Source organism: Dipodomys merriami, unplaced genomic scaffold (assembly GCF_024711535.1).
Source record: "Dipodomys merriami isolate MVZ:Mamm:240054 unplaced genomic scaffold, mDipMer1.0.p SCAF_12, whole genome shotgun sequence".
In the NCBI taxonomy this organism is placed as follows: Eukaryota; Metazoa; Chordata; class Mammalia; order Rodentia; family Heteromyidae; genus Dipodomys; species Dipodomys merriami.
The window spans coordinates 5,546,547-5,570,109 of record NW_027202493.1 but is presented as its reverse complement, the minus strand read 5'-3'; the positions used below and the strand labels follow the sequence as shown (position 1 = coordinate 5,570,109).

Sequence of the window (23,563 nt, the reverse complement as noted above, 5' to 3'; positions counted from 1 at the left end):
CGCGGGGCGTCGCGGGGATCGTGGGCGCGGGCCCGGGCCTCCCCGCGACCAGGAGGAAGACACGTGCGCGGGGCGCGCGGCTCCGCGGGGCGGCGCGGACTACACGTCCCAGGGGGCGTGGAGCGAGGCGGAAGAGGCGGGCCGGGGGCGGCCGCTGCGGGACCCCGTTCGGAGGAGGCGCGGGCGGGCCGCAGGCGGATCGCCGGGCCTCGCGCAGGAGACATGTCCGGGGGTAGCAGCTGCAGCCAGACCCCGAGCCGGGCCATCCCCGCCACCCGCCGGGTGGTCCTCGGCGACGGCGTGCAGCTGCCGCCCGGGGACTACAGCACCACCCCCGGTGGCACACTCTTCAGCACCACCCCGGGAGGTAGGCGCGGGCTCCGGGGACCGCGTGCGGGCTCCGGGGGCGGCCGGGGCGGGGGGCGATCGGGAGGCGCGCGGAGGGCTGGACGGAACTCCGGCTTGTGGGTGTCACAGGCAGCGAGGGGCGCGGAGGTGGCCGTCCCCTTTGCCTGCCTTCTGGGTGTCCGGGAGCGTCGTTCGGGGCCGGGCTGCAAAACTGTCCCATTAATGTTCCTCGTTCTGGGAGAAGCAGCCTCTCCGCGCACACGGACGTGCGCCCTCCCAGGACCGCCGCGTGCCCAGGCTGCCGGCCCTGGCCAGCGCTCAGGGCAGCTCTGAAGGGGGGAGGGGTCGGGGGATCCGGGTGCCCCAGCCATCAAGGGAAGGCGTGGCCTGCAACAGCGGGCACTCTCCGTTGGAATAAAAAAAAATGTCTCTTGCGGAGCAAGAGAAGCACCTCTAGTTTTGCTTTCAACAAGTTCGCCTAAGCCAGGTGTTCGAGACCGAGGGTTCTCCCTGCCCCAGCGGTGCGCCCCGGGCACCCGTGGTGTGGTGCCCATTTCCCGGAGTGGGGCGTGCAGAAAAACACGTTCTCCGCCGGGGGGCTGGGGGAGCACTCCGAGTGCCCGCCCTGGGAGTGGAGGAGGAAGAGGAAGCTGATCGGGGCTGCCTCCGGGAGCCAGGCATTCCTTCCCAGCCCCGGAGCCCCAGCGCTCAGGCGCTGATGAAACTACCCGCCCGTTTGCGTGATGAAATCTCCCTGGCTCCCCGATCCCCCTCCCATCCCCGCCTTGCCCCACCCTCTTCTCCCTTCTCCCCTCCCCGGTATCCTCCCCTTAGCGGCTTCCCACGTCTGCGCTCTGTTGGGTGGCGAGGGATGAGGGCCCAGGCGCAGGCTCCCGCCCCGAGGCCAAGCCACATGCTTTATTTTCTCAGGCAGGAGTCCCACCACCTGCCAGCGCAGCCAGATCCCAGGTCCTGAGATCTCTGTTGTCCTGGCCTGTCTCTCAAAATGTACAGAGCACTGTGCTTGACCGCATGTCTCTTGTGCATTGTTTTCCCAGATTGAACAAGGTAGATCGGGGAAATTGGGCACTTTTTATTAGAAATGATCCAAGGGCATGGTCCCAGCACTCTGCACTCCCACGACGTGAAGTATTTTCCCCATCTTCGCCTTTTGGAGTTGTGCCTCTCCCTGTGTCTCATCCAGATGGCTTTAGCAGAACTTTTCCTGTCATTATTGGAGTTCTTAGTGAAACTGTGAATCTCTGAGGTGCGTTCCGAAGCTGGTCTGAAGGCTTTGGTACCCCTATTTTGTCTCCTTGGTTACTGGATGGGGATAGAGGGGTTGGTCGGATGTGGCAATAGACAGGTATCGTTTTGTAGAGAATTCTGATCCACTTTTGCACTTTGGACTGGAAATGAGTGCTTGGCAGACCCTAATAAGAAACTCTTCCCTTGGAAGGCTTTTAGGAGGGAACTAGGCTTATACCCAGAGTGTAACATTTGGTTTTGAGGGATCTGGGAGGAGAGCTAGCAGTGCCAAGGAGCTTGGTGGAGCACACAATTCATATATAACTGGTAGATATCAGTGGGCTTCATTTGGCTCCACCCAGTCCTGGAATTTTTCACCATATCCCATCTCACCTATCCTTATGAGGGGAGAGAAGCCTGACTTACTGAGAAGGGGTCTCACACTGGCCAGTTTTCAGTATGTTTAGGTGTTTGTTATTATTAGCACGTTTACTAATTGTACACTAGTGTGTCATTGAGATACTTTCCTTTTTTTTTTTTTTTTTTTGGTTGGTCATGGGGCTTGAACTCTGGGCCTGGGTGCTGTCCCTCAGCTCTTCAGCTCAAGGCAAGCGCTCTACCACTTGAGCTACAGCACCACTTCCGGTTTTCTGGTGGTTTATTGGAGATAGGAGTCTCACGGTCTCTCCTGCCCGGGCTGGCTTTGAACCTCGATCCTCAGATCTCAGCCTCCTGAGTAGCTAGGATTACAGGTGTGAGCCACCAGTGCCCGGACATTGAGCTACTTTCCATACCTGCATATGGTGTACTTTGATCACATTCACACCCTCTATATCTAATCCAGTTCCCTCCACCCTATTTAAATGTAGATTTTGATTTTTTGAGTTTGACTGGAACCTAATGTACTTTTTGGATAGTTCTGTCTACCACTTTTTTTTTTTTTTTTTTTTTGGTCAGTCCTGGGGCTTGAACTCTAGGGCCTGCGAGCTATCCCTCAGCTCTTCAGCTCAAGGTGAGCGCTCTACCACTTGAGTTACAGTGCCACTTCCGGTTTTCTAGTGGTTTATTGGAGATAGGAGTCTCACAGTCTTTCCTGCCTGGGCTGGCTTTGAACCTCGATCCTCAGATCTCAGCCTCCTGAGGAGCTAGGATTACAGGCATGAGCCACCGGGGCTGGCTTCTACCACATTCTTAACTCCCAGGAATTCTAGTTATTTTCCATGAGTTCTTTCACACTTGCAGACCTCAGGAGTGTGGCAAAAGTGGTGATTCTATCCAAGTAAAAAAGTCTGCATAGCTTACTTGTGAGGCTGTCACCTCCTAAAAAAACATTGCAAAATCACTCCAGCCTGGAATGGCCAGGTACACCTAGCTGCAGAGAAGCAGTAATTTGTTTTTTTTGGTTTTTTTGGGTCCGGTCGTGGGGCCTGAACTCTGGGCCTGGGCACTGTCCTTCAGCTCTTCAGCTCAAGGCTAGCGCTCTACCACTTGAGCCACAGCGCCACTTCTGTTTTTTTTTTTTCTTTTTGCTTATGTGGTGCTGAGGAATCGAACCCAGGGAGAAGCAGTAATTTGTATGCCTATTTGATTGTGTGTATGTGCTGCTCCTGAACATTTTTCCTCTATGCTGGCAGTTTACCACTTGAGTCACACTTCTACTCCCCCCGCTTTTGTTTTTTGGTGGTGGTGGTTAATTGGAGGTAAGAGTCTTACAGACTTTCCTTCCTGAGCTGGTTTAAACCATGATCCTCAGATATCAGCTTTCTGAGTGCCTGAGATGATAAGCATGAGCCACCAGTGCTCTGCTTGTTGTTTGTTTTTGTTTTTTTATTTTGTTCCCAGACATGGCTGCAATAGAATTTATTTTGTTGTTTGCATGTATATTTCAATCTCCAAACCACAGGACTTTAACATGAATTGATCAGAAGCCAATCTTCTGCCTCCTCTGTTAACCTTCATAATCCCAGCTCCAGGTTAGATGTTTGACTCGCAAGTCTACCGGGCTTGCTTGGGTGTTGGTCATACCTAAGGACCTGTATCTGGGTGAGTTTAATGTGAGGTAAGCAGGTAGGGCTACAGGTGTTAATGGCACCCTGTTTTGTTAGACAAACAAAGGTCTATGCCCAGGAAGCTGACTTGGAGCAGCTGCCAAGTCTGGAACCGGCAGGATAAGGAAGAGGGAGAGGTAGGCTGGACACTGAGACCAGAGCACAGGATCTGAGGCCTCAGTCGCACAGGAGAGAAGTTATTGCTTAGAATACGAACAGGTTAAAAGAGCGTGGACATTGAAACAGTGAGGGAAGCAGGATGGTTCCTGTCTCACATTGACCTGAGCTTCCTTGTAAAATGTTTAGAACATTTTGTATAATGTTCCCCATTTCAGAATGATCCAACTGGGGGGAGGCACCTCAAACTCTAATGCCCAAGCCTTCTTTTTTGGGGGGGAGGGTTGGTTGGTGTGTGTGTGTGTGTGTGTGTGTGTGTGTGTGTGTGTGTGTGTGTGTGTGTGTGTGTGTGTGTGTGTGTGTGTGTGTGTGTGTGTGTGTGTGTGTGTGTGTGTGTGTGTGTGTGTGTGTGTGTGGTCAGTCATGGGGCTTGAACTCTGGGCCTGGACACTGTCCCTGGCTCTTCAGCCCAAGGCAAGCACTTTACCAATTGAGCCACAGCTCTACTTTCAGTTTTCTGGCGGTAATTGGACATAAGAGTCTCAGGGACTTTCCTTTCCTGGGCTGGCTTTGAACTACGATCCTCAGACCTCAGCCTCCAGAGTTGCTAGGATTACAGGTGTGAGCCAGTGGCTTTTTGTTTTTAAAGCATTTGTCATATTGAGGTCATATTGATGTCCTGGAGGCCATACTTCAAGAGTACTCTGGTGGGCTGGGATTTCAGTGACAGATCTTTAGCCTAGCCTGGGATGAACCCTGGGTTCAACCTCCAGCACTAGAAAGAGAAAAGCTTGCTCATTGTTGGGGTAAGGGAAATAGAGATGTTGGCTACAGGATATAAATATTCAGTTAAAAGATGAATACATTCACTGGTCGTCTGTAGCTCACACCTGTAATCCTAGCTACTGAGGAAGCAGAGATCTAAGCACCTTGGTTTGAAACCCAGCCACTTCAGGAAAGTCCTTGAGACTTATCTCTAACCACCAAAGAGCAGAAGAAGAGGTATGGTTCGAGTGGTTAGAGAGACAGCCTTGAGGGAAAAAGCTAGGGATAGAACCCAGACCCTGAGTTCAATGCCCTGTCCAGGCACACACACACAAAAACAATAACTTCTGGACATCTAGTGTTCAGCACGGTGAGTACAGTTACTAGTAGTGCAGTAGCTCAGGAAAGTAAACCTTGGCAAAATCCTCACTTATACACATGTAACTAGTATGGTGATGATTGCCATAATTAATATGCTGGTCCAGTCAGTCATATATACAGTACTTTGGTACTTTATATCAATAGATACAGATAATCATATAACAGTGTTTACAGTGTGACATTAAAACATGTACACTTTGAATATATGCTGCTCCCCTCCCCTGCTCCCAGCAAGGTCTTACTATGTAGCCCAGACTGGCTTCAAACTCTAAATCCTATAACCTCAATCTCCCAAAGGCTAGGGTTACAGGCAAGTACCATCATGCTCAGCTTGAATCTATGCCATGTTGTCAGTTATCCCTCAATAAAGCTAGAATATGAAGATTATAAACATCAGGAGTGTATTTATGGGGATAGGAAGGTAGCTTAGTGGTAGAGTACTTACCCAGCATGCATGAAACCCTGGGTTCAGTTCCTCAGTACCACATAAACAGAAGCTAGAAGTGGTGCTATGGCTCAAGTGCTAACCTTGAGCAAAAGAAAAAAAGCTGGGGTTGGGAAGGTGGCTCAGTGGTAGAGTGCTTGCCTTGTATGCATGAGGCCCTGGGTTCAATTCCTCAGCACCACATAAGCAGAAAAATCTGGAAGTGGTGCTGTGGCTCAAGTGGTAGAGCGTTAGCCTAAAGCTGAAGAACTGAGGGACAGTGCCCAGGCCCAGAGTTCAGGCCCCACGAACGACAAAAAAAAAAAAAGAAGCAGCAGCAGCTCAGGGATAGCACCCAAGTCCTGAGTCCAAGCCCCAGGACTTGGAAAAAAAAGTGTATTTATCTGTAGCATGAAATTATTAGATAGACAACTCCCTGTACTTAGGATATAGCCCATTGGACTTGCTTGTTCTTGTTTTTTCTTTTGGGTCCTGTTGTGGGGCCTGAACTCTGGGCCTGGGCACTGTCCCTCAGCTCTTCAGCTCAAGGCTAGTGCTCTACCACTTGAGCCACAGCGCCACTTCCGGCTTTTTTTTTTTTTTGCTTATGTGGTGCTGAGGAATCGAACCCAGGGCCTCAGGCATGCAAGGCAAGCACTCTACCACTGAGCCACCTTCCCAGCCCTTGTTCTTGTTTTGTGTGTGTTTATTTTTTTTATGCTGGGGGTCAAACCCAGAACCATAGGACTTGTTTGAAAAAGTGAGAACTTTTCACTCTGTGCATGGTCACCCTAATGAGTTCACAGTCTAATTATGCTGCATAGACAGATTTTAATAGCCTTTAGAGGTTTGCATGTTTTTTTTTTGTTCCCCCACACACACACCTCTTTTTCAGTAGTCCCCAAGGCAAGTCAGAGTTTGATTTTTTAAAAAAAGTTTTTAAAAAGTTTTAAAAAAAGTTTCCTTGGGGGGCTGGGAAGGTGGCTCAGTGGTAGAGCGCTTGCCTTGCATGCCTGAGGCCCTGGGTTCGATTTCTCAGTACCATATAAGCAAAAAGAAAAAAGCCAGAAGTGGCGCTGTGGCTCAAGTGGTAGAGCACTAGCCTTGAGCTGAAGAGCTGAGGGACAGCGCCCAGGCCCAGAGTTCAGACCCCACTACCAGACCAAAAACCAAAACAAAACAAAACAAAAAATTTCCTTGGGACTGGAATGTGACTTAGTGGTAAAGTGCTTGCCTAGCATGCATGAAGCCCAGGGTTCAATTCCTCAGCAACATATAAACAAAAAAGCCGGAAGTGGCCCTGTGGCTCAAATGTAGGCTACTAGCCTTGAGCAAAAGAAGCTCAAGGACAATGAATAGGCCCTGAGTTCAAGACCTAGGACTGGCAAAAAAAAAAAAAAAAAAAAATTCATTACCAAATTTGTTGGAAGTTTGAAGACAGAATAGAACTATAGGGCTGGGAAGGTGGCTCAGAGATAGAGTGCTTGCCTTGCATGCATGAGGCCTTGGGTTCGATTCCTCAGCACCACATAAGCAAAAACAAGCTGGAAGTGGTTCTGTGGCTCAAGTGGTAGAACACTAGCCTTGAGCTGAAGAGCTGAGGGACAATGCCCAGGCCCAGAGTTCAGGCCCCACTACCAAAAAAAAGAATAGTAATATATTCATCTATTGGCATAAAAGTAGTAAAATATTTTCTCATTTGAGCCTTTTATTTAATGTTACAGAAAATGGATTAAGAAAAAGGAGCAATATATATATATATATATATATATATATATGTGGTGTATATATGTATGTATTTTTAAAGGATTGTCTCTGGAGGTAATAGCTTTTAAAGAAAAGGTTTATTTGGCTGGGCACTAGTGGTTCATGCCTGTAATCCTAGCTACTCAGGAGGCTGAGATCTGAGGATCACAGTTCAAAGCCAGCCCAGGCAGGAAAGTTCATGAGACTCTTATCTCCAATTAACCACCAGAAAACCAGAAGTGGCGCTGTGGCTCAAGTGGTAGAACCCTTGCCTTGAGCTGAAGAACTGAGGGACAGCACCTAGGCCCAGAATTCAAGCCCTACAACCAACCCCCCCAAATTTTTTGTTTGTACAAAAAATTTGTTCAAATGACAAAGGGATAGCCTGGTCTTCCTCCATTATGATTTTTTTCTTTTTCTTTTTTCCAGTCCTGGAACTTGAACTCAGAGCCTGGGCACTGCCCCTAAGCTTCTTTGCTCAAGGCTAGCACTCTATCACTTGAGCCACAGAGCTACTTCTGGCTTTTTCTGGTTTTGTGGTACTCAGAATCGAGCCCAGAGCTTCATGCATGCGAGGCAAGCACTCTACCACTAAGCCACATTCTCAGCCCCCTATACTTCTTATTTTTGTGTTTGCTGAGTAGGCAAGGGTAGAGAATTTCTGCCAACTGCGTTCTGGTGCACAAGGGACCCAAGCAACAATGCTGCCTTGTAATCTAATATTTATGCCCATGGAAGCTCATTGAGAAAGCCAAAGGATCCTACCTTCCCATCAATCCAGAGAACATTGATATTGATGGAAATGACTGTATCAGGTAGCTATTGCTATATAACAAGCCATTCCCAACTTGGTAACATAAACGACAATTTTTTTTTTTTTTTACTTCTGTTTGGCTTTGATATGGGCATTCTTTGGGCATTCTTTGCTGATCTTTACTAAACTGACTCACCTGGTCTCATACAATCAGCAGCTAACATCCTCTGGGCTGGGAGGTCCAAGTCCAAGATGGCCCTACCTACAAGTCTGGAGCATTTCTGATCATATTGGTAGATTGCAAGCTCCCTCTCTTCTCTTTGGCTTAAATCTTTAAGGCTAGCTATGAGTTCACCAATACAGCAGTTTCCAAAGGCCAGTTAAAGCCCAGGCTTAGATGTTCCATAGCTTCACTTACAAAGTATTTTACTATCCAGAGCAAGCATGAGAAGCAACTCTGTTTCAAGAAGAGGAGAGTGATCTGGGCACTGGTTGCCACCTGTAATCCTAGCTACTCAGGAGGCTGAGATCTGTTCGAGGATCACAGTTCGAAACCTGCCAGGCAGGAAAGTCCATGAAACTCTTATCTCCAATTAAACACACATACAAATCTGGTGTGGCACAAATGGTAGATTAGCGCTAGCGTTGAGCCAAAAAGCTCAGGGATAGCACCCAGACTTTGAATTCATTCCCTAGGACTGGCATTTTTAAAAAAGGAATAGAAGGGGGCTGGGGGCTGGGAAGGTGGCTCAGTGGTAGAGCGCTTGCCTTGCATACCTGAGGCCCTGGGTTTGATTTCTCAGCACCACATAAGCAAAAAGAAAAAAGCCAGAAGTGGCGCTGTGGCTCAAGTGGTAGAGTGCTAGCCTTGAGCTGAAGAGCTGAGGGATGGCGCCCAGGCCCAGAGTTCAGGCCCCACGACCGGACCCCCTTGCCCCCCCCCCAAAAAAAAGAAGGGGGCTGGAAAGGTGGCTTAGTGGTAAAGTGCTTACCTCGCATGCATGAGGCCCTGGGTTTGATTCCTCAGCACCACATAAAGTGGTAGAGTGCTAGCCTTGAGCTGAAGAGCTGAGGGTCAGCACCCAGACCCAGAGTTCGAGCCCCGCGACTGACAAAAGAAAAAAAGAAAAAGAACAGAAGAGGAAAGGCAACTGCATTGAATGAGAGGAACCATATGGAAAACAGGAATAAGAGTTATGGAGTGCATGGTATTAGAAGTATAAAACATCAAAGACTAGTCCTTAGAGGGAATTTGTTGTTAGTGCTGATATGTAGCCAGTAGAACCAGCCACGTATAGAATCCAGAATCACAAGACTCTGAATCAGTTGTTGCTTCAAGAATAGTGACAACCTTCCTGAAAACATTGAGTCATAAGCCCCGTGCCTCATGTTCAAGGCCTGTGTCCAGTATGACATAGCAAACCATATAGATAGGCACAAGGCCAGAGCCACTCACTGGGCAGTACATTGTATTGTATCATGCCGTCTCTCACTCCCCCCACCTCGCCTGTCTCTTCCTAGTGTCCTGCTGGCCAGGCCTCAAGAACAGACAGCCCACACTTGGTTTCCTACCCTGCACATCTATTGAATGTCCTGGATTCTCTGGACACTAATAATTGGCAGGAGTCAAGTTTCTGCACCCAGCAGTCCAAAAGAGGATAGGAGTGAGAATACCAGACTGCAGTTGGTTCAGAGCTTTGGCTTGGAAGCATTTACTGTGTGGAGGTTAAAAACCAGGCCTTCTGCCTTAAAGAGAAATAAAAGGCACTGGTGGCCAAAATTGCAGCCCAGTGGAATGATTAGCATATATCAGTATGATTAGCATATATCAGGCTCCAGGTTCAATCTCTGGCAAAAGAAAAAGATGTAATTGTGTGTGTGTGTGTGTGTGTGTGTGTGTGTGTGTAAATGTGTTTTCTTTTGTTGCTTTGTTTTTTAGAGGCAGGGTCTCCTTGTGTAGTCCAAGTTAGACTTGGTGTCCAGCAGGTTAGGATTACAGGCATGTGTGCCTGGCTGTTATGTTCTTTGGAGTAAAATGGGAACTCTAGTTGGCCTATGTTAGTTTGCTGCAACTACCCTAACAACATACTCTAGACTTGGTGGCTGGCTTTTCTTTTTTCTCTTCTCTTCTCTCCCTTCCTTTCCCTTCCTCTCCTCTCCTGTTTCCTCCCTTCTCCTCCTCTCCCCTTTCTGTATGTGAGTATTTGGGCTTGAATTCAAGCTTTCACTGTCTGTCTTGACTTTTTCCACTCAAGGCTGGTGCTGTACCACTTGAGCCACACCTCCACTTCCACTTTTTGGTGGTTAATTGGAGATAAGAGTCTCATGTGCTTTTCTTTCTGGGCTGGCTTTGAACTGTGATCCCCAAATCTCAGCCTACATTTGTGTGTGTGTCTACATTTCCTCTTCTCCTAAGGACACCAGTGAGATTGGGTCAGTGCCACCCCTTGGGCCTTAATTGGAGCTTACCTCCAAATATAGTCATATTCTGGTACTAGAGGTTGGGCTTTTAACAAATGAGTTTGGGGGGGGGTGCAAATCAGCCCACAACCCAATCAGTCCCCATACCCAAGGGGGTACTCAAATGCTGCTTATAAGGTGAGATGAATTTCGGAGTACCTTTGCCACACTGTGCACAGGTGCACTTTGAAGTGTTTGAGGAGAGATGAGAGAGGGAGAAGCACTTGGCAACCACTGGAAGAATTAGCTATTTTCTTCTGAAAGTCTCTGTAAAAACCTTGTCTTTTCTGCTTAATTTTCAAATAAACTCACCTGTTCCTTCACATGTCAGGACACTAAGGGAGCAACAAGCCCTGACTGGTCACCCCCATTTGGTTATCTAGTAGTTATATAAGATTCCTAGCCCTGAGAAATGTCAGGATCTTGGTTCTCTTTGCTAGGCTCATTGGGCCAGAAATGAAGAAACATCTTGGGTTGGGCGGCTCTACTTCCCTCACCAAAATTTACTCCTTTGCCAGTCTGTTCTTCTTGAAAAAGACTGCCTAGCCCAATGCTGGAGGCTCACATCTATAATCCTAGGTATTCAGGAGGCTGAGATCCGAGGATCTTGGTTCAAAGCCAGCCTGGGCAGAAAAGTCCACCAGACTTTATCTTCAGTTACCTTCAGTTAAATAGCAAAAATCCAGAGTGGAGCTGTGGCTCAAGTGGTAGGGCACTAGCCTTGAGTGAAAAAAAAAACAAGTGAAAGTTCAAGCACATACACAAAGAAAGATTGCCCAACAAAAAGGTGACCATATGCAGTTCTGGTCCAATGGAATGAGGGGAAGAGGCACAGACCTACAGAAAGACACTGCTCAGAACTGGATTTAAATTCATCCAGAGTATTTATTTAGCACACAGACTACTGCCTTCTGAGCACTAGCATTCAAGCCACCCCACCCTGTGGTGAAATGTTCCCCCTTTCCCTGGAATGGGATCAGCAGTTCTAGGAATTCCATCCTTGTCTCTTGCTAAGCCTGCTGCCTTGTACTGAGGAAGCATGCTCCTGCCAGGGGCGGCCCAGGGGAAAGTGAGGGGCCAAGTTGGCTCCACTTCCAGAGTCACATCCAGCAGCTGAATGTGGACACTGCAGGGGGAAGGGCAACAGCAGGGGTCTCTCCATGAGAACATTCTGTCCTGGATGCAGCTCAAAGTCTGAAGCCTGCTTTAATGTTCTCAGCTGAGCAGTGGAATCCCAGTCTGTATTGCTACTTGTGCTTATTTGTTTTATAGTGCTAGGGGTGGAACCATAGCCCTCAGGTATATAGGTAAGTGCTCATTCCTGGGGCCACAGCTCTTGCCCATTTCTTGCTGGTTTTAAACAGTGGATAATGTTTAAGATTGGCATCAAGGCAGCCTGGGTGGCCTCTGGATGCCAGTGAGGGGACTTCTGACACTGGGTGTACTCACCTGCAAGTTCAAGTTATTAGCAGTGGGGTGGGGCTGTAGTCAGGCTGTGAGCACAATCACACAGTGCTAATGGGTGATGATTGTGATTGCTCTATGTAGCACATGTGAAAATCCAAATGTTTGCCCCTGCAGTACATTTATTTGTGCTCTGTGGCCTCCAAGAAGCTTCCTGTTCAGACTTGTGACTTTTCTGTAGTCCTAGGGCCTGAATGCAGGGCCTGGGTGCTGTCCTTGAGCTTCTTTTGCTTAAGGCTAGAGCTCTATACCACTTGAGCCACAGCTCTACTTCTGGCTTTTTTTGATAGTTTATTGGAGATAAGAATCTCATGGACTTTCTTGCCCAGTCTGGCTTTCAACCATGACTCTCAGATTTCAGCTTCCTGAATAGCTAGGCATACAGACCTGAGCCACTGGTGCCCAGCTTACCGCTGTTGCCCCTCCCACCTCTCAAAAACAAAACCTTTTTAAATTTATTTTTTCCTGTTTTGGGGATCAGACCTAGGGCTTTGTTGCACACAAGGTAAGCACCCTACCACCGAACTGCATACACTCCCAACCTGCAAAGAACCTTGATGCTTGTTTTAATTTTGATGCCTTTTTTTTTTTTGCCAGTCCTGGGGCTTGAACTCAGGGCCTGAGCACTGTCCCTGACATGTTTGCTTAAGGCTAGCACTCTATCACTTGAGCCACAGCACCACTTCTGACTTTTTCTGTTTATGTATTACTGAGAAATTGAACTCAGGGCTTCATGAATGCTAGGCAAGCACTCTACCACTAAGCTACATTCCCAGTCCTTAATGTCTTTTTATAGTAGAGAATGAAACTAGAACTTGAGTTGAGGGACTAGTATGTGGTGAACCCTGGTTTAGCCCAGAACGTCTACCTCCATATTTGCATATAAGTGCCTGCCAACAATGAGATTTTAAAAATAGATGGCTATGGCTGATGTTGTATAAAAGCTCATTCAAACTTGAATGAACCTAGTGCCCTGGAGGACTGTCTGGATTGATTTATGCATTCAAGCAAATGGTCACCAGCACAAATATGCCTTAACAAAAGGAATTGTCCCTGTATCTAGAGCACATCTGTAGCTAAAGTCCCAAAGGATAGGTAGAAACCAGTGGTTCATACCTGTAATCCTAGCTACCCAGGAGGCTGAGATCTTAGGATTGTGGTTCAAAGCCAGATGGGTCAGGTAAGTTTATGAGACAATTCTCTCCAGTTAACCACCAGTGGAGCTGTGGCTCAAGTGGTAGGGCACTAGCCTTGAGCAATAAAGCTCAGGGACAGTGTCCAGGCCCTGAGTTCAAGCCCTAGGACCAGTGTGTTCACCTGTGCATGCATGCGCGCATGTGTGTGCATACACACACACACACACACACACACACACACACACACACAGAGGACCCTGCTACTAGATAGATATACCTAAGTTCATGCTGGCTCTTGGTTTCTGTGGGCGTGGAAAAAATGGAGGCTGCCCTCCCTCCCCAGTCCAGGTTGCTTATTGCCCCTCTGATTGGCCCCTGCTTTGACTCGTAACTTGTTCCTCATATGGGTGGTACTGTGAGGAAGCAGCACAGTATGTCAAGTTGTGGAATAAACCCAGATGTCCATCGGTGGATGGAATGGTAGGGAAAATATGGTATATATATTGGAATCTTAAGACTTAAAGAAGTAAGTCTTGCTACTTATAACATAGATGAACTTTAGAACACGAGGCGAAGTGAAATGAGCCACTCACAAAAAACAACAAATGTATGGTCTCACATAAGATACCCAGAGTTGTTGGCTTCAGTGAGATAGAAAGTAAAAAGTGACTTCCAACACTTAGAGGAAGTGAGAATGGGAGCTATTGTTTAATGAGTAAACAGTTTTGCAAGACACAAAAGTTCTGAAGATAATGCTACAACTGATGGCACTGCAATATGACTGTACTTAACACTACTGAACTGCTTACTTCACAACAGTGAAGGCAGTAAATTTTATGTTACAGGTATTTTATCACAACTTAAAAATAATATCTGAGTTGGACACCTGTGGTTTACAACTTTGATTCTGAGTACTCAGGAGGCTGAGGTGGGAGGATTAAGGTTTGAAATTATTCTGGCAGACAAATTCATTAAGACTCTTATCTCCGATTTACCACCAAAAAAGCTGTAAGTGGAACTGTGGCTCAAGTGGTAGAGCACACGAACCCTGAACAAGAAAAACTAAGGTCCAGGGATGGGGGGAATGGAGCGCTCCAAAATACAAACAAACCAAAGACAGTTTCCTACAGATGAAGAATCTTTGGCTTTTTCCAAGGTCCCAGAGCAATGAGTAGAAATGGACTCACCAAAGTGCATGAATGTCTATCATGAAGCATGCTGAGGCTGCAGAGGTGATTAAAGATGTCAGAGGTACAAGTGAAAGCAGAGACATGTTACCTACAAGAGCCAAGTAGGGGGGCTGGGAAGGTGGCCCAGTGGTAGAGTGCTTGCCTTGCATGCATGAGGCCCTGGGTTCGATTCCTCAGCACCACATAAGCAAAAAGCCGGAAGTGGCACTGTGGCTCAAGTGGTAGAGCACTAGCCTTGAGCTGAAGAGCTGAGGGACAGCGCCCAGGCCCAGAGTTCAGGCCCCACAACCGGACCCAAAAAAAAAAAAAGAGCTAAGTAGGATGCCAGGTCTGATCCCAGCACTCAGGTTGCTGGGGCAGGAAGATTGTCAGTTTGAGGCCAACTCGAGCTACATAGTAATATATTGGAGGGGGGAAAAAAAGAAAAGAAAAAAAAGAGAAGAGAAAAGACAGAAGTCAAGTAGGATCTCTTTCAGTGCTTCTCCGAGCTAAGCTGGGTGCTAGGAGAGCCTGTAAGCGTACTCCTCATCTGAAGAAGCCTCAAGTAGTGGGATGGTGGCCTCCCTTCGGGAAGGTTAGTACTTGAAATGAACGATTTTTGTTTTCAGAGTGCTCAAAGCAGGCACTGTTGGCTCATGTCTGTAATCCTAGCTATTCAGGAGGCAGAGATCTGAGAATCAAGAAGCCAGCTGGGGCAATCAAACCCAAGAGACTCTAATCTCCCAATTCAGCAGTAAGAGCCAAAGTGGAGGTGAGGCTCAAATGGTGGAGGACCAGCCTTCAGTAAAAAAGCTAAGAGAGAATAAGAGGTCCAACAGGAGCACCAAGTTATTTATCTTTATATCTCCCTCTCTTCATTGTTTTTATAGTCCTCCAAAGAACAAAGTTCCTTTAAAGAAACAATAGTTGCTGGGCATTGGTGGCTCATGCCTGTAATCCTAGTTACTCAGGAGGCTGAGATCTGAGGATCATGGTTCAAAGCCAACCCAGGCAGGAACATCTGAGAGACTCTTATCTCCAATTAACTACTAGAAAACTGGAAGCAGGGCTGTGGCGATACAAAGAAAAAGAAATTTAGGAAGAAAGAAAGAAAGCCAAGGGACAACCTCCCCCCACCCCCCCCCCAAAAAAAAATTCTGCAGAGGGCCTCGAATGTAACTCAGTGTTAGAATTCTAGCCTATAAGGTCTTGGGTTCAATCCCCAGCACCACAAAACAAAAGCCACACCCCCCTAAGATGCAGAGCTGTGTGTAGAGCCCATGAGATGATAATGAGCAGGGCTATTGGCTTCAGCATTGTTGTTGCATTTCTTTCTTTTTTGGGGGGGGGTCTGGTTATGGGGCCTGAACTCTGGGCCTGGGTGCTGTCCCTCAGCTCTTCAGCTCAAGTGTAGCGCTCTACTACTTGAGCCACAGCGCCACTTCCGGCTTTTTTCTTTTTGCTTATGTGGTGCTGAGGAATCGAACCCAGGGCCTCAGGCATGCAAGGCAAGCGCTCTACCACTGAGCCACCTTCCCAGCCCTGTTGTTGCATTTCTGTTCTGTCCAGGACACCAGAAGGACCTGCAGGGGCCTGGGGTCAGGTACCAGAACTCGGGTTTCTCCTGCATGCTAGGCAAATTGTGTGCTACTGAGCTCCAACCACACCCCACATCTTATAATACTTTGAATTCTAGTTGTACTAGCTTTAATATTTATCATCTTGGTCTTTTTCATCTTATATTTATTTATTTGTTGGTTCTGGGGCCTGAACTCTGGGCCTGGGCACTGCCCCTCAGCTCTTTTGCTCAAGGCTAGCACTCTACCACTTGAGCCACAGCGCCACTTCTGGCTTTTTTTGCTTATGAGGTGCTGAGGAATCGAACCCAGGGCCTCATGCATACAAGGTAAGCACTCTACCACTGAGCCACCTTCCCAGCCCCAGTCTTTTTTTTCATTTTAATTTGCATTATACTTTATTTATATATTATGTAATACATGATATTGTAAAATAGAACTTACAGAATATAAAATATATCACTTTGTATATTGAAAAGGAAATAATAACATCAAGAAGATGACGATATCAATTAAAATCACTTGCCATATATAGAAGGCAACTATAAAAAGACATACAATGTCAGACAGCTTTTAAATTCTAGCTAGATTCTTTTACCTGTTGGAGGCTTAGGCCTGCTCATGAGAAGGGGAGCAGTCAGCAAATGCTTTGGAGATGTTAAATCAGTATCTTCCTCCTACGTTAGAGGCCATGGCAAAACATGGAAACTCTCATTTACCAATACCTCATGCAACAGCTGTCTTCCACCAGGACCTTGGGGTCCACCATCCTCTACTTTAGGAAATGCTCCTTTTTGTGGTATTTAAGCAGCTACACATAGAAGGTCCTGGTTGTGGGTTAGTGATAGGAGAATCATCTAGTGGGACTGGTCTTCACCCTGGAGGGGAAAACTCCTTGTGAAAGGAGAGTGAAGAGGGCAGGAATGGTAGTGGAGGCTCAGGATTGATGGTCAAAGCCAACTGGGGCCGGAAGGTTTGTGAGACTCTTACCACCAGTTAACCACCAAAAAGCCCCAAATGGGGCTGTGGTTCAAGTGGTAGCGCACCAGCCTTGAGCAAAAAAGCTCCAGGACAGCACCCAGACCCTAAAATCAAGCTCCAAGACTAGCATCAAAAGAAAAGAAAAAGGGAACACAATGTGCAAACCCAGAAGTGTTAAGCCAGGCAGAGGAAAAAGGTTGGCCCACTGAGGAGCGTGTGTGTGTGTGTGTGTGTGTGTGTGTGTGTGTTAATTGGAGATAAGAGTCTCAGGACTTTCCTGCTTTTTCCTTCCTGGACATCCAGTCCAGCCCTGAAGTCACCCCAAGTGAAGGGGTACCAGGCAGCCAAGTCCTGCTGTGGCCAGGCTCTAGAGAAGCCTCAATCCTTCTTGGTTCAGATTGTCTAAGACAACCTGCTACTTCTGCTCTAAGAATTGGAAAAACTCGAGGCAGGAAACTCACAGTGACTACTGTTCTCCCTGTGCCTTTCTAGGAACCAGGATCATCTATGACCGCAAATTCCTGATGGAATGTCGGAACTCACCTGTGGCCAAAACGCCCCCGAGGGACCTGCCAACCATTCCTGGGGTCACTAGTCCTACCAGTGACGAACCACCTGTGGAAGCTAGCCAAACCCACCTGCCCAACAGCCCAGAAGAAAAGCGGATGACTGGTGAGTGGCCAGGCCCTGCCTTGGTCCTTTGAAAGAGGAATGCCTGTCCTTTTGGGGGATTTCAGGCAGGGGGTGAGCCTGACTCTCTCCTACTTCCTATAGCCAGCCTGCCCCTGGAGCAAACCCAAGAACCCTCAGAACGCTGATTTGGCACCATCAGGCAATGTAATTAGTGCTTATCTAAAATGACAGTGGCATCACAAACTTTCATAAACAGGCTCTGTATAATTGTCTCCAAATAATTAGCGCCCTTGTGCAGGAGGCAATTTTTCAAAAGCCTGGTGCACTTGCCCTCTAGGAAATCACATGTTTATAAGATAAGAACTACATCCGGTTACTTCTTGGTGAGTGAGAGTTCTTTAATGGATCATTTATGGAGAGGGGCAGAAACAATGAGCCCTGTTGTCTCTGAGGCTTTGACATTTCACAGCTATGTTCTTCCTAGTATCCCCAATTCTCAGATACTCAGAGCAGTCACCTTGGTAGCAACAAGTGTGAATATGCCCTTTGTAGCATGGACTGGCTAGCCAGAACCTCTGAGCTCTCCTCAGTGGGAGGACAATGCCTAAGCACTTTGATCCTATGGAACCCACTGACCCTTCACCCTGAAGTCCCAGGCAGAAAGCAGCTGGGGCCTAGGGCTCCACCTGCTGTGCTGACAGCAGCAGAATCCACCCATCCGGCCCTGCAGGACATGATTCATAATTACTTTGGGAACTCCAGAACCCAAGACAGACAGCAGTTGCCTTTGTCTCCTAGGCTCAGAGGACCTGGTAGACGGGTGGATATAGGTACCTGTAGAGAACAATATGACAGATGATTAGTGTGGTCACCTGACATTTGCTCAAGGATACAGTCATTTAGTCACTGCCTCTTACTTCTGGTTTTTTCTTCAAACCTAAGATGCCTTTGAGGATAGAGCTACTCAACACCTGAAACTGCCAAGTCACCACTACCTAAAGGCTGTCACCCCTATTTACACATTCTTTGCTCCCAGTTTCTAGAGCTGCTTTGACCTGTAACAAAAGTAGGGTTGTCCACACAGTTGTTCGACTACGGTGAGTGGGAGGTGAGATATCTTTTCATTTTGTTTAACTGGATATAAGAAAACAAGGGTCCGCTAGGTATAAGTGGCTCACACATGTAATCCTAGCTACTCAAGAGACTGAGATCTCAGAGAACAACCCACGAGACAAGTTCTTATCTCCAATTAACCAGCAAAAAGCCAGAAGTAGAGGTGTGACTCAAGTGATAAAGCGCCAGCTTTCAGCTATAAAAGTTAAGCAAGATCACATGGCCCTGATTTCAAGCCCCAATAACCAGCACAGGGGAAAACAAAACAAAAAACAAGAGTTCCACCCTTGGACTCATACTTGTGTACATATAACCAAAGAAGAGACGAGTTTTTTCCCTATTTGAGGGCCCAAACAGGGCATCTTACTATCTAGAACCTTGAACCTATCCTTGCCCAGTAGACCATGACTGAGACAGTCCCATTTAAAAGCAAAAACAAGGGCTGGGAAGGTGGCTCAGTGGTAGAGTGCTTGCCTTGCATGCCTGAGGCCCTGGTTCGTTCCCCAGCACCACATAAGCAAAAAGAAAAAAGCCGGAAGTGGTGCTATGGCTCAAGTGGTAGAGCGCTAGCCTTGAGCTGAAGAGGTGAGGGACAGCGCCCAGGCCCAGAGTTTAGGCCCCACGACCAGACCCCCAAAAAAATAAAAAATAAAAAAATAAAAATAAAAGCAAAAACAACAACAACAACAACAACAAAACCACTCCCACAGTATGAATTACTTGGAAATGTTAGTGGAAAAAGAATAGTGACTGAATTATTCAGTTTAACTGCTTTATTTATTGCAAGGTCAAGCTATTCCATGGGCAATTGTATATATGAGTAATAGGGCCTATATTTTTGTGTTTGGAGTTGGTTTAAATAGGCACAAGTGAGCTAGCTGGGTACGGTGGCACATGCTTGTAATTCTAGCACTTAGATGGATTAAGGAGGAGGATCCAAGTTCCAGGCCAGTTTGGGCTACATAGCAAAAGCCTACCTGAAAAAAAAAAAAAGTAAACTTAAAGAGTAGCTAGAGGAAGTGGCGCCATGGCTCAAGTGGTAAAGCACTAGCCTTCAGCACAGAGAGGCTGGGGGGGGGGGGGAGTGGGGAAGGGCTGGGGAATGTGGCTTAGTGGTAGAGTGCTTACCTAGCATGCATGAAGCTGTGGGTTCAATATCTCACTACGATATAAACAAAAAAATAGTAATAAAATTATATTAACAACAAAAAAAAGAATAGCTGGGCTCCTGTGTCACATGTCTATAATCCTGATGCTGAGACTTGGAAAATCAAGACCTAGCCCAGGCAAAAATCCATGAGTCTTTAATCTTAAAAAAATAACCAGCAGAGCTGGGCACTGGTGGTTCATGCCTGTAATCCTAGCTATTTAGGAGGCTGAAATCTAAGGATCATGGTTCAAAGCCTGCCCAGGCAGGAAAATCCGTGAGACTCTTTTTTTGTTGTTGTTGTTGGTCAGGGGGCTTGAACTCTGGGCCTGGGTGCTGTCCCTCAGCTCTTCAGCTCAAGGCCAGCGCTTTACCACTTGAGATACAGCACTACTTCCGGTTTTCTTGTGGTTTATTGGAGATAGGAGTCTCATGGTCTTTCCTGCCCAGGCTTGCTTTGAACCATGATCCTCAGATTTCAGCCTCCTGAGTAGCTAGGATTACAGGCATGAGCCACCAGCACCCAGTTCCCTGAGACTCTTATCTCCAATTAACCACCAGAAAACTGGAAGTGGTGCTGTGGTTCAAGTAGTAGAGCACTTGCTTTGAGGTGAGGTGAAATGCTCAAGGACAGCACCAAGGCCCAGAGTTTAAGCCCCATGACTGACCAAAAGAAAAGACCTAGCAGTGCTGGGAATGTGGCTTCTTGGTAGAGTGCTTGCCCAGCATTCATGGAGCCCTGGGTTCAATTCCTCAGTACCACATTAAAAGAAAAGGGCAGAAGTGGTGCAGTGGCTCAAGTGGTAGAATGCTAGCTTTGAGCAAAAGAAGCTCAGGGACAGTGAGTGTCCGGGGCCCTGAGTTCAAGCCCCAACACTGACAGGGGGCATGATGGGGGGGGGGGGCGGGGAAAAGGTAGTAGACAAGCAAATCAGGCACTGGAGACTTATACCTGGAATCTTAGCTACTATGGAGACAGAGATCTGAGTATCAAGGTTCAAAGCTAACAAAGACTCATCTCCAATTTACCAGCAAAAGGCTATATAAGTGAAAAGATAGGGGGCTGGGAAGGTGGCTCAGTGGTAGAGTGCTTGCCTTGCATGTATGAGGCCCTGGGTTTGATTCCTCAGCACCACATAATGCAGAAAAAGCTGGAAGTGACACTGTGGCTCAAGTGGTAGAGCTCTAGCTTGAGCTAAAGAGCTGAGGGACAGCGCCCAGGCCTAGGCCCCAAGACCAAAAAAAAAGCCAAAAGGTAGAGGTCTAGCCTTGAACAAAATAGCTAAGGGAAAACATTGAACTCTTGAGTCCAAGCTCCAGAACCCTCACAAATAAAGACAAAGCCAGCAAAAAGCTAGGCTGGAGGCATGTTGTGGTAGAGTTCTAGCCATGAGCAAGAAAGCTAAGCAAGGGCTCAAAGCCCTGAGTTTCAAACCCTAATACAGACAAAAAATAAGTTAAAGGAAAAATAAAGTCAGGTTACTCACTAGTGGTTTACCCCTGGAATCCTAGCTACTCAGGAGGCTGAGATCTGAGGATCTCAGTTCAAAGCCAATCTGGGCAGGAAAGCCCAGGACCAACACACACACAAAAATAAAAGTAGCCATTCATTTGTGGTTACTTAGATGACTTTTTGTGTGTGTGTGTGGTTGTGGGGCTTTAACTCTGGGCCTAGGCGCTGTCCCTGCGCTCTTCAGCTCAAGGCTAGTGCTCTACCACTTTGAACCACAGCACTACTTCCTGTATTTATTTATTTATTTATTTATTTTTTGGTTCTAGTCGTGGGGCCTGAACTCTGGGCCTGGGCGCTGTCCCTCAGCTCTTCAGCTCAAGGCTAGTGCTCTACCACTTGCGTCACAGTGCCACTTCCGGCTTTTTACTTATGTGGTGCTGAGGAATTGAACCCAGGGCCTTGAGCATGCAAGGCAAGTGCTCTACCACTGAGCCACCTTCCCAGCCCTACTTCCTGTATTTTTAAAAAATTAATTTAATTGTTTAAAGGTGATGTAAAGAGTTACATGAGTACATGTACAGAGTCTTTCACTCTCCCAGGCCCTCCCTCCCATCTCTACCTACAAGTTGCTTAGTTTACTTTCATCAGTGTCCAGTAGGCTTCATTGCTGCACCTTTTCAACCTTTTTCTCTTGAGTTCTGTACATTCATTTGTATTTTATTTTTTGCCAGTCCTGGGGCTTGAATTCAGGGCCTGGGCATTGTCCCTAAGCTTCTTTTGCTCAAGGCTAGCCCTCTACCACTTGAGCCACAGTACCATTTCCAGCTTTTTCTGCTTATGTAGTATTGAGGAATCCAACTCAGGTCTTCATTCATGCTAGGCGAGCATTCTACCACTAAGCCACATTCCCAGCCTGCTCTTTGTTTTGAGATTGGGAAAGTGTATAGCTAGACATGGAAGCTCTAGACTGGAACCTGAGGAGTCCTAGCCAGGATTCCTAACTTAGTTCCAGCTACTCTTGCTCTCCTTAGTAGCCTAAGTCTGGCTCCTCCTCTTCTTGTGAGAGAACAGATTGAGCAAGAAGAAACTCTTAAGCCATGAGTGTCTTCATTTGCTTCTGGCTTACCCACCCTCTGTCTCTTCTTTCCACAGGTGAAGAGTCACAGTTTGAGATGGACATTTAAGGGACCAGCCATCAGATGGAGCGATGCTTCTGAGCCCCTCAGTCCCTTCTCAGGAGAAGAGTTACACCAGCCAGGCCTAACGAAAGTTACCCTGCTGGGCATTCAGTTGTGGTGTTGGTCACCCAGCCCTACTCTCTCACTCAGGGCACCCGCTCCCCTTTCCTCTTGTGAACACCAGCACGTACCTCCTTGTGCCTCCATTGATGCAGGAGCTGCAACCCCAAAGGGATTGACTCTTGCATACACCCTGCAGCCATCTTCCAAGACTTGGACAGAGAGGAACTCTTCTGAATGATCATCTGGCTTCTCCAGACCCATCCTCTGGGTGTACCCCTTCTTAGGTTGGGGTACCTGGCAAAGTTCCCCTCCACTTTTTCCCCTAAGATAGGAAATAAAATCCACCTTCACTATAGGGCCAAGTATTTGGCCCTGACTGAGCTCTTTGCAACTCCAAGTGATACCAGCTACTCACTATGTGTTCAGTGCTTGTAATGTAGTTTACATTAATTTCATTTGGTTCTCATACTGATCCTCATATTTGCAGCTGGCTCAGGAAAAATGACAACATGTGGGACTTGAGCTCTGGTACTCTCCATCTTATTTTTCAGTGGCAAATTCTACCTCTCTGTCGAGTGACACAGTTAGCTTCCAGCTCATTGCAAGTGAGAGAAAGGGAAATGCTAGTTATTGCTAGTAGGGAGTCTCTTCGGTCCATATATCCCTGATCTTTATTGAGTGATCCCTTTTTGTGAGCTGACATGAGGCGGGGTAAGATGAAGCAAGCTCTCCGCCTTAAGGATTTCATTGAAATGTAAGATTTATTCTCCAATTGTTTTAAAATAAAAAAAAAAAGCTTAAAAACAGATTCAGGTTCTATAAGGTTGCTTAGGAATGAGTGGCTTGTGCAAATTTTAAATCCATGCAAAGGGAAACTTGGAGTGATCTTGCAGCTGGACTTTGAGTATGGAAGGAGGTAAGTACACAGAGCTCTGAAGATCAGCAGGTCTTGGGGAACCAAGAAAGGAGAATTTTTGTGGGTGGGGTGATTTTTACAGGTGGCCATAGAAGGTCTAGATTCATAAGGGCCTTGAATAGATAGCTGCTGAGAAGCAAACAGGTGTTTCTCATTGCAGAATGTGTTATGGATTGATAACCTTGACCAAGAAAGAGTGGCTGAGGCAGACTTGAATAAGCTCTGGGAACATAGCACTTGTCAGACTGCTGTAAGGGAACAGACATTCAGTGATCAAGTCTTGTTCACTTTCAGCAGCTGAGTTGGAGCCCCCTGCCTGCCTAAGGACTGTTAAGAACAGCTAGGATCTGTGTCTGTGCTGGTGTGTGCAGGAAAGAACCCAGCTTTTGGCATATTAGATCCTTTTTCTTTTTTTATCCAGTCATGGGGCTTGAACTCAGGG

The 23,563-nt window shown here is 47.1% G+C and overlaps 1 protein-coding gene across 1 annotated transcript; it reads left to right on the top strand.

Moving 5' to 3' along the window:
- Positions 1 to 152: 152 nt before the first annotated feature.
- Positions 153 to 23,083, top strand: Eif4ebp1 (eukaryotic translation initiation factor 4E binding protein 1). The gene is made up of 3 exons (XM_070016182.1): positions 153 to 367; positions 17,111 to 17,290; positions 22,117 to 23,083. Exons 1-3 carry the CDS (start codon positions 223 to 225, stop codon positions 22,146 to 22,148), a joined length of 357 nt encoding a protein of 118 aa, XP_069872283.1. The 5' UTR covers positions 153 to 222; the 3' UTR covers positions 22,149 to 23,083.
- The last annotated feature ends 480 nt before the right edge of the window (positions 23,084 to 23,563 follow it).

Coding starts and splice junctions, on each gene's coding strand:
- Eif4ebp1 (XM_070016182.1), top strand. CDS start 223: ATGTCCGGGGGTAGCAGCTGCAGCCAGACCCCGAGCCGGGCCATCCCC. Junction 368..17,110: donor CTTCAGCACCACCCCGGGAG/GTAGGCGCGGGC, acceptor GTGCCTTTCTAG/GAACCAGGATCATCTATGAC. Junction 17,291..22,116: donor AGAAGAAAAGCGGATGACTG/GTGAGTGGCCAG, acceptor TTCTTTCCACAG/GTGAAGAGTCACAGTTTGAG.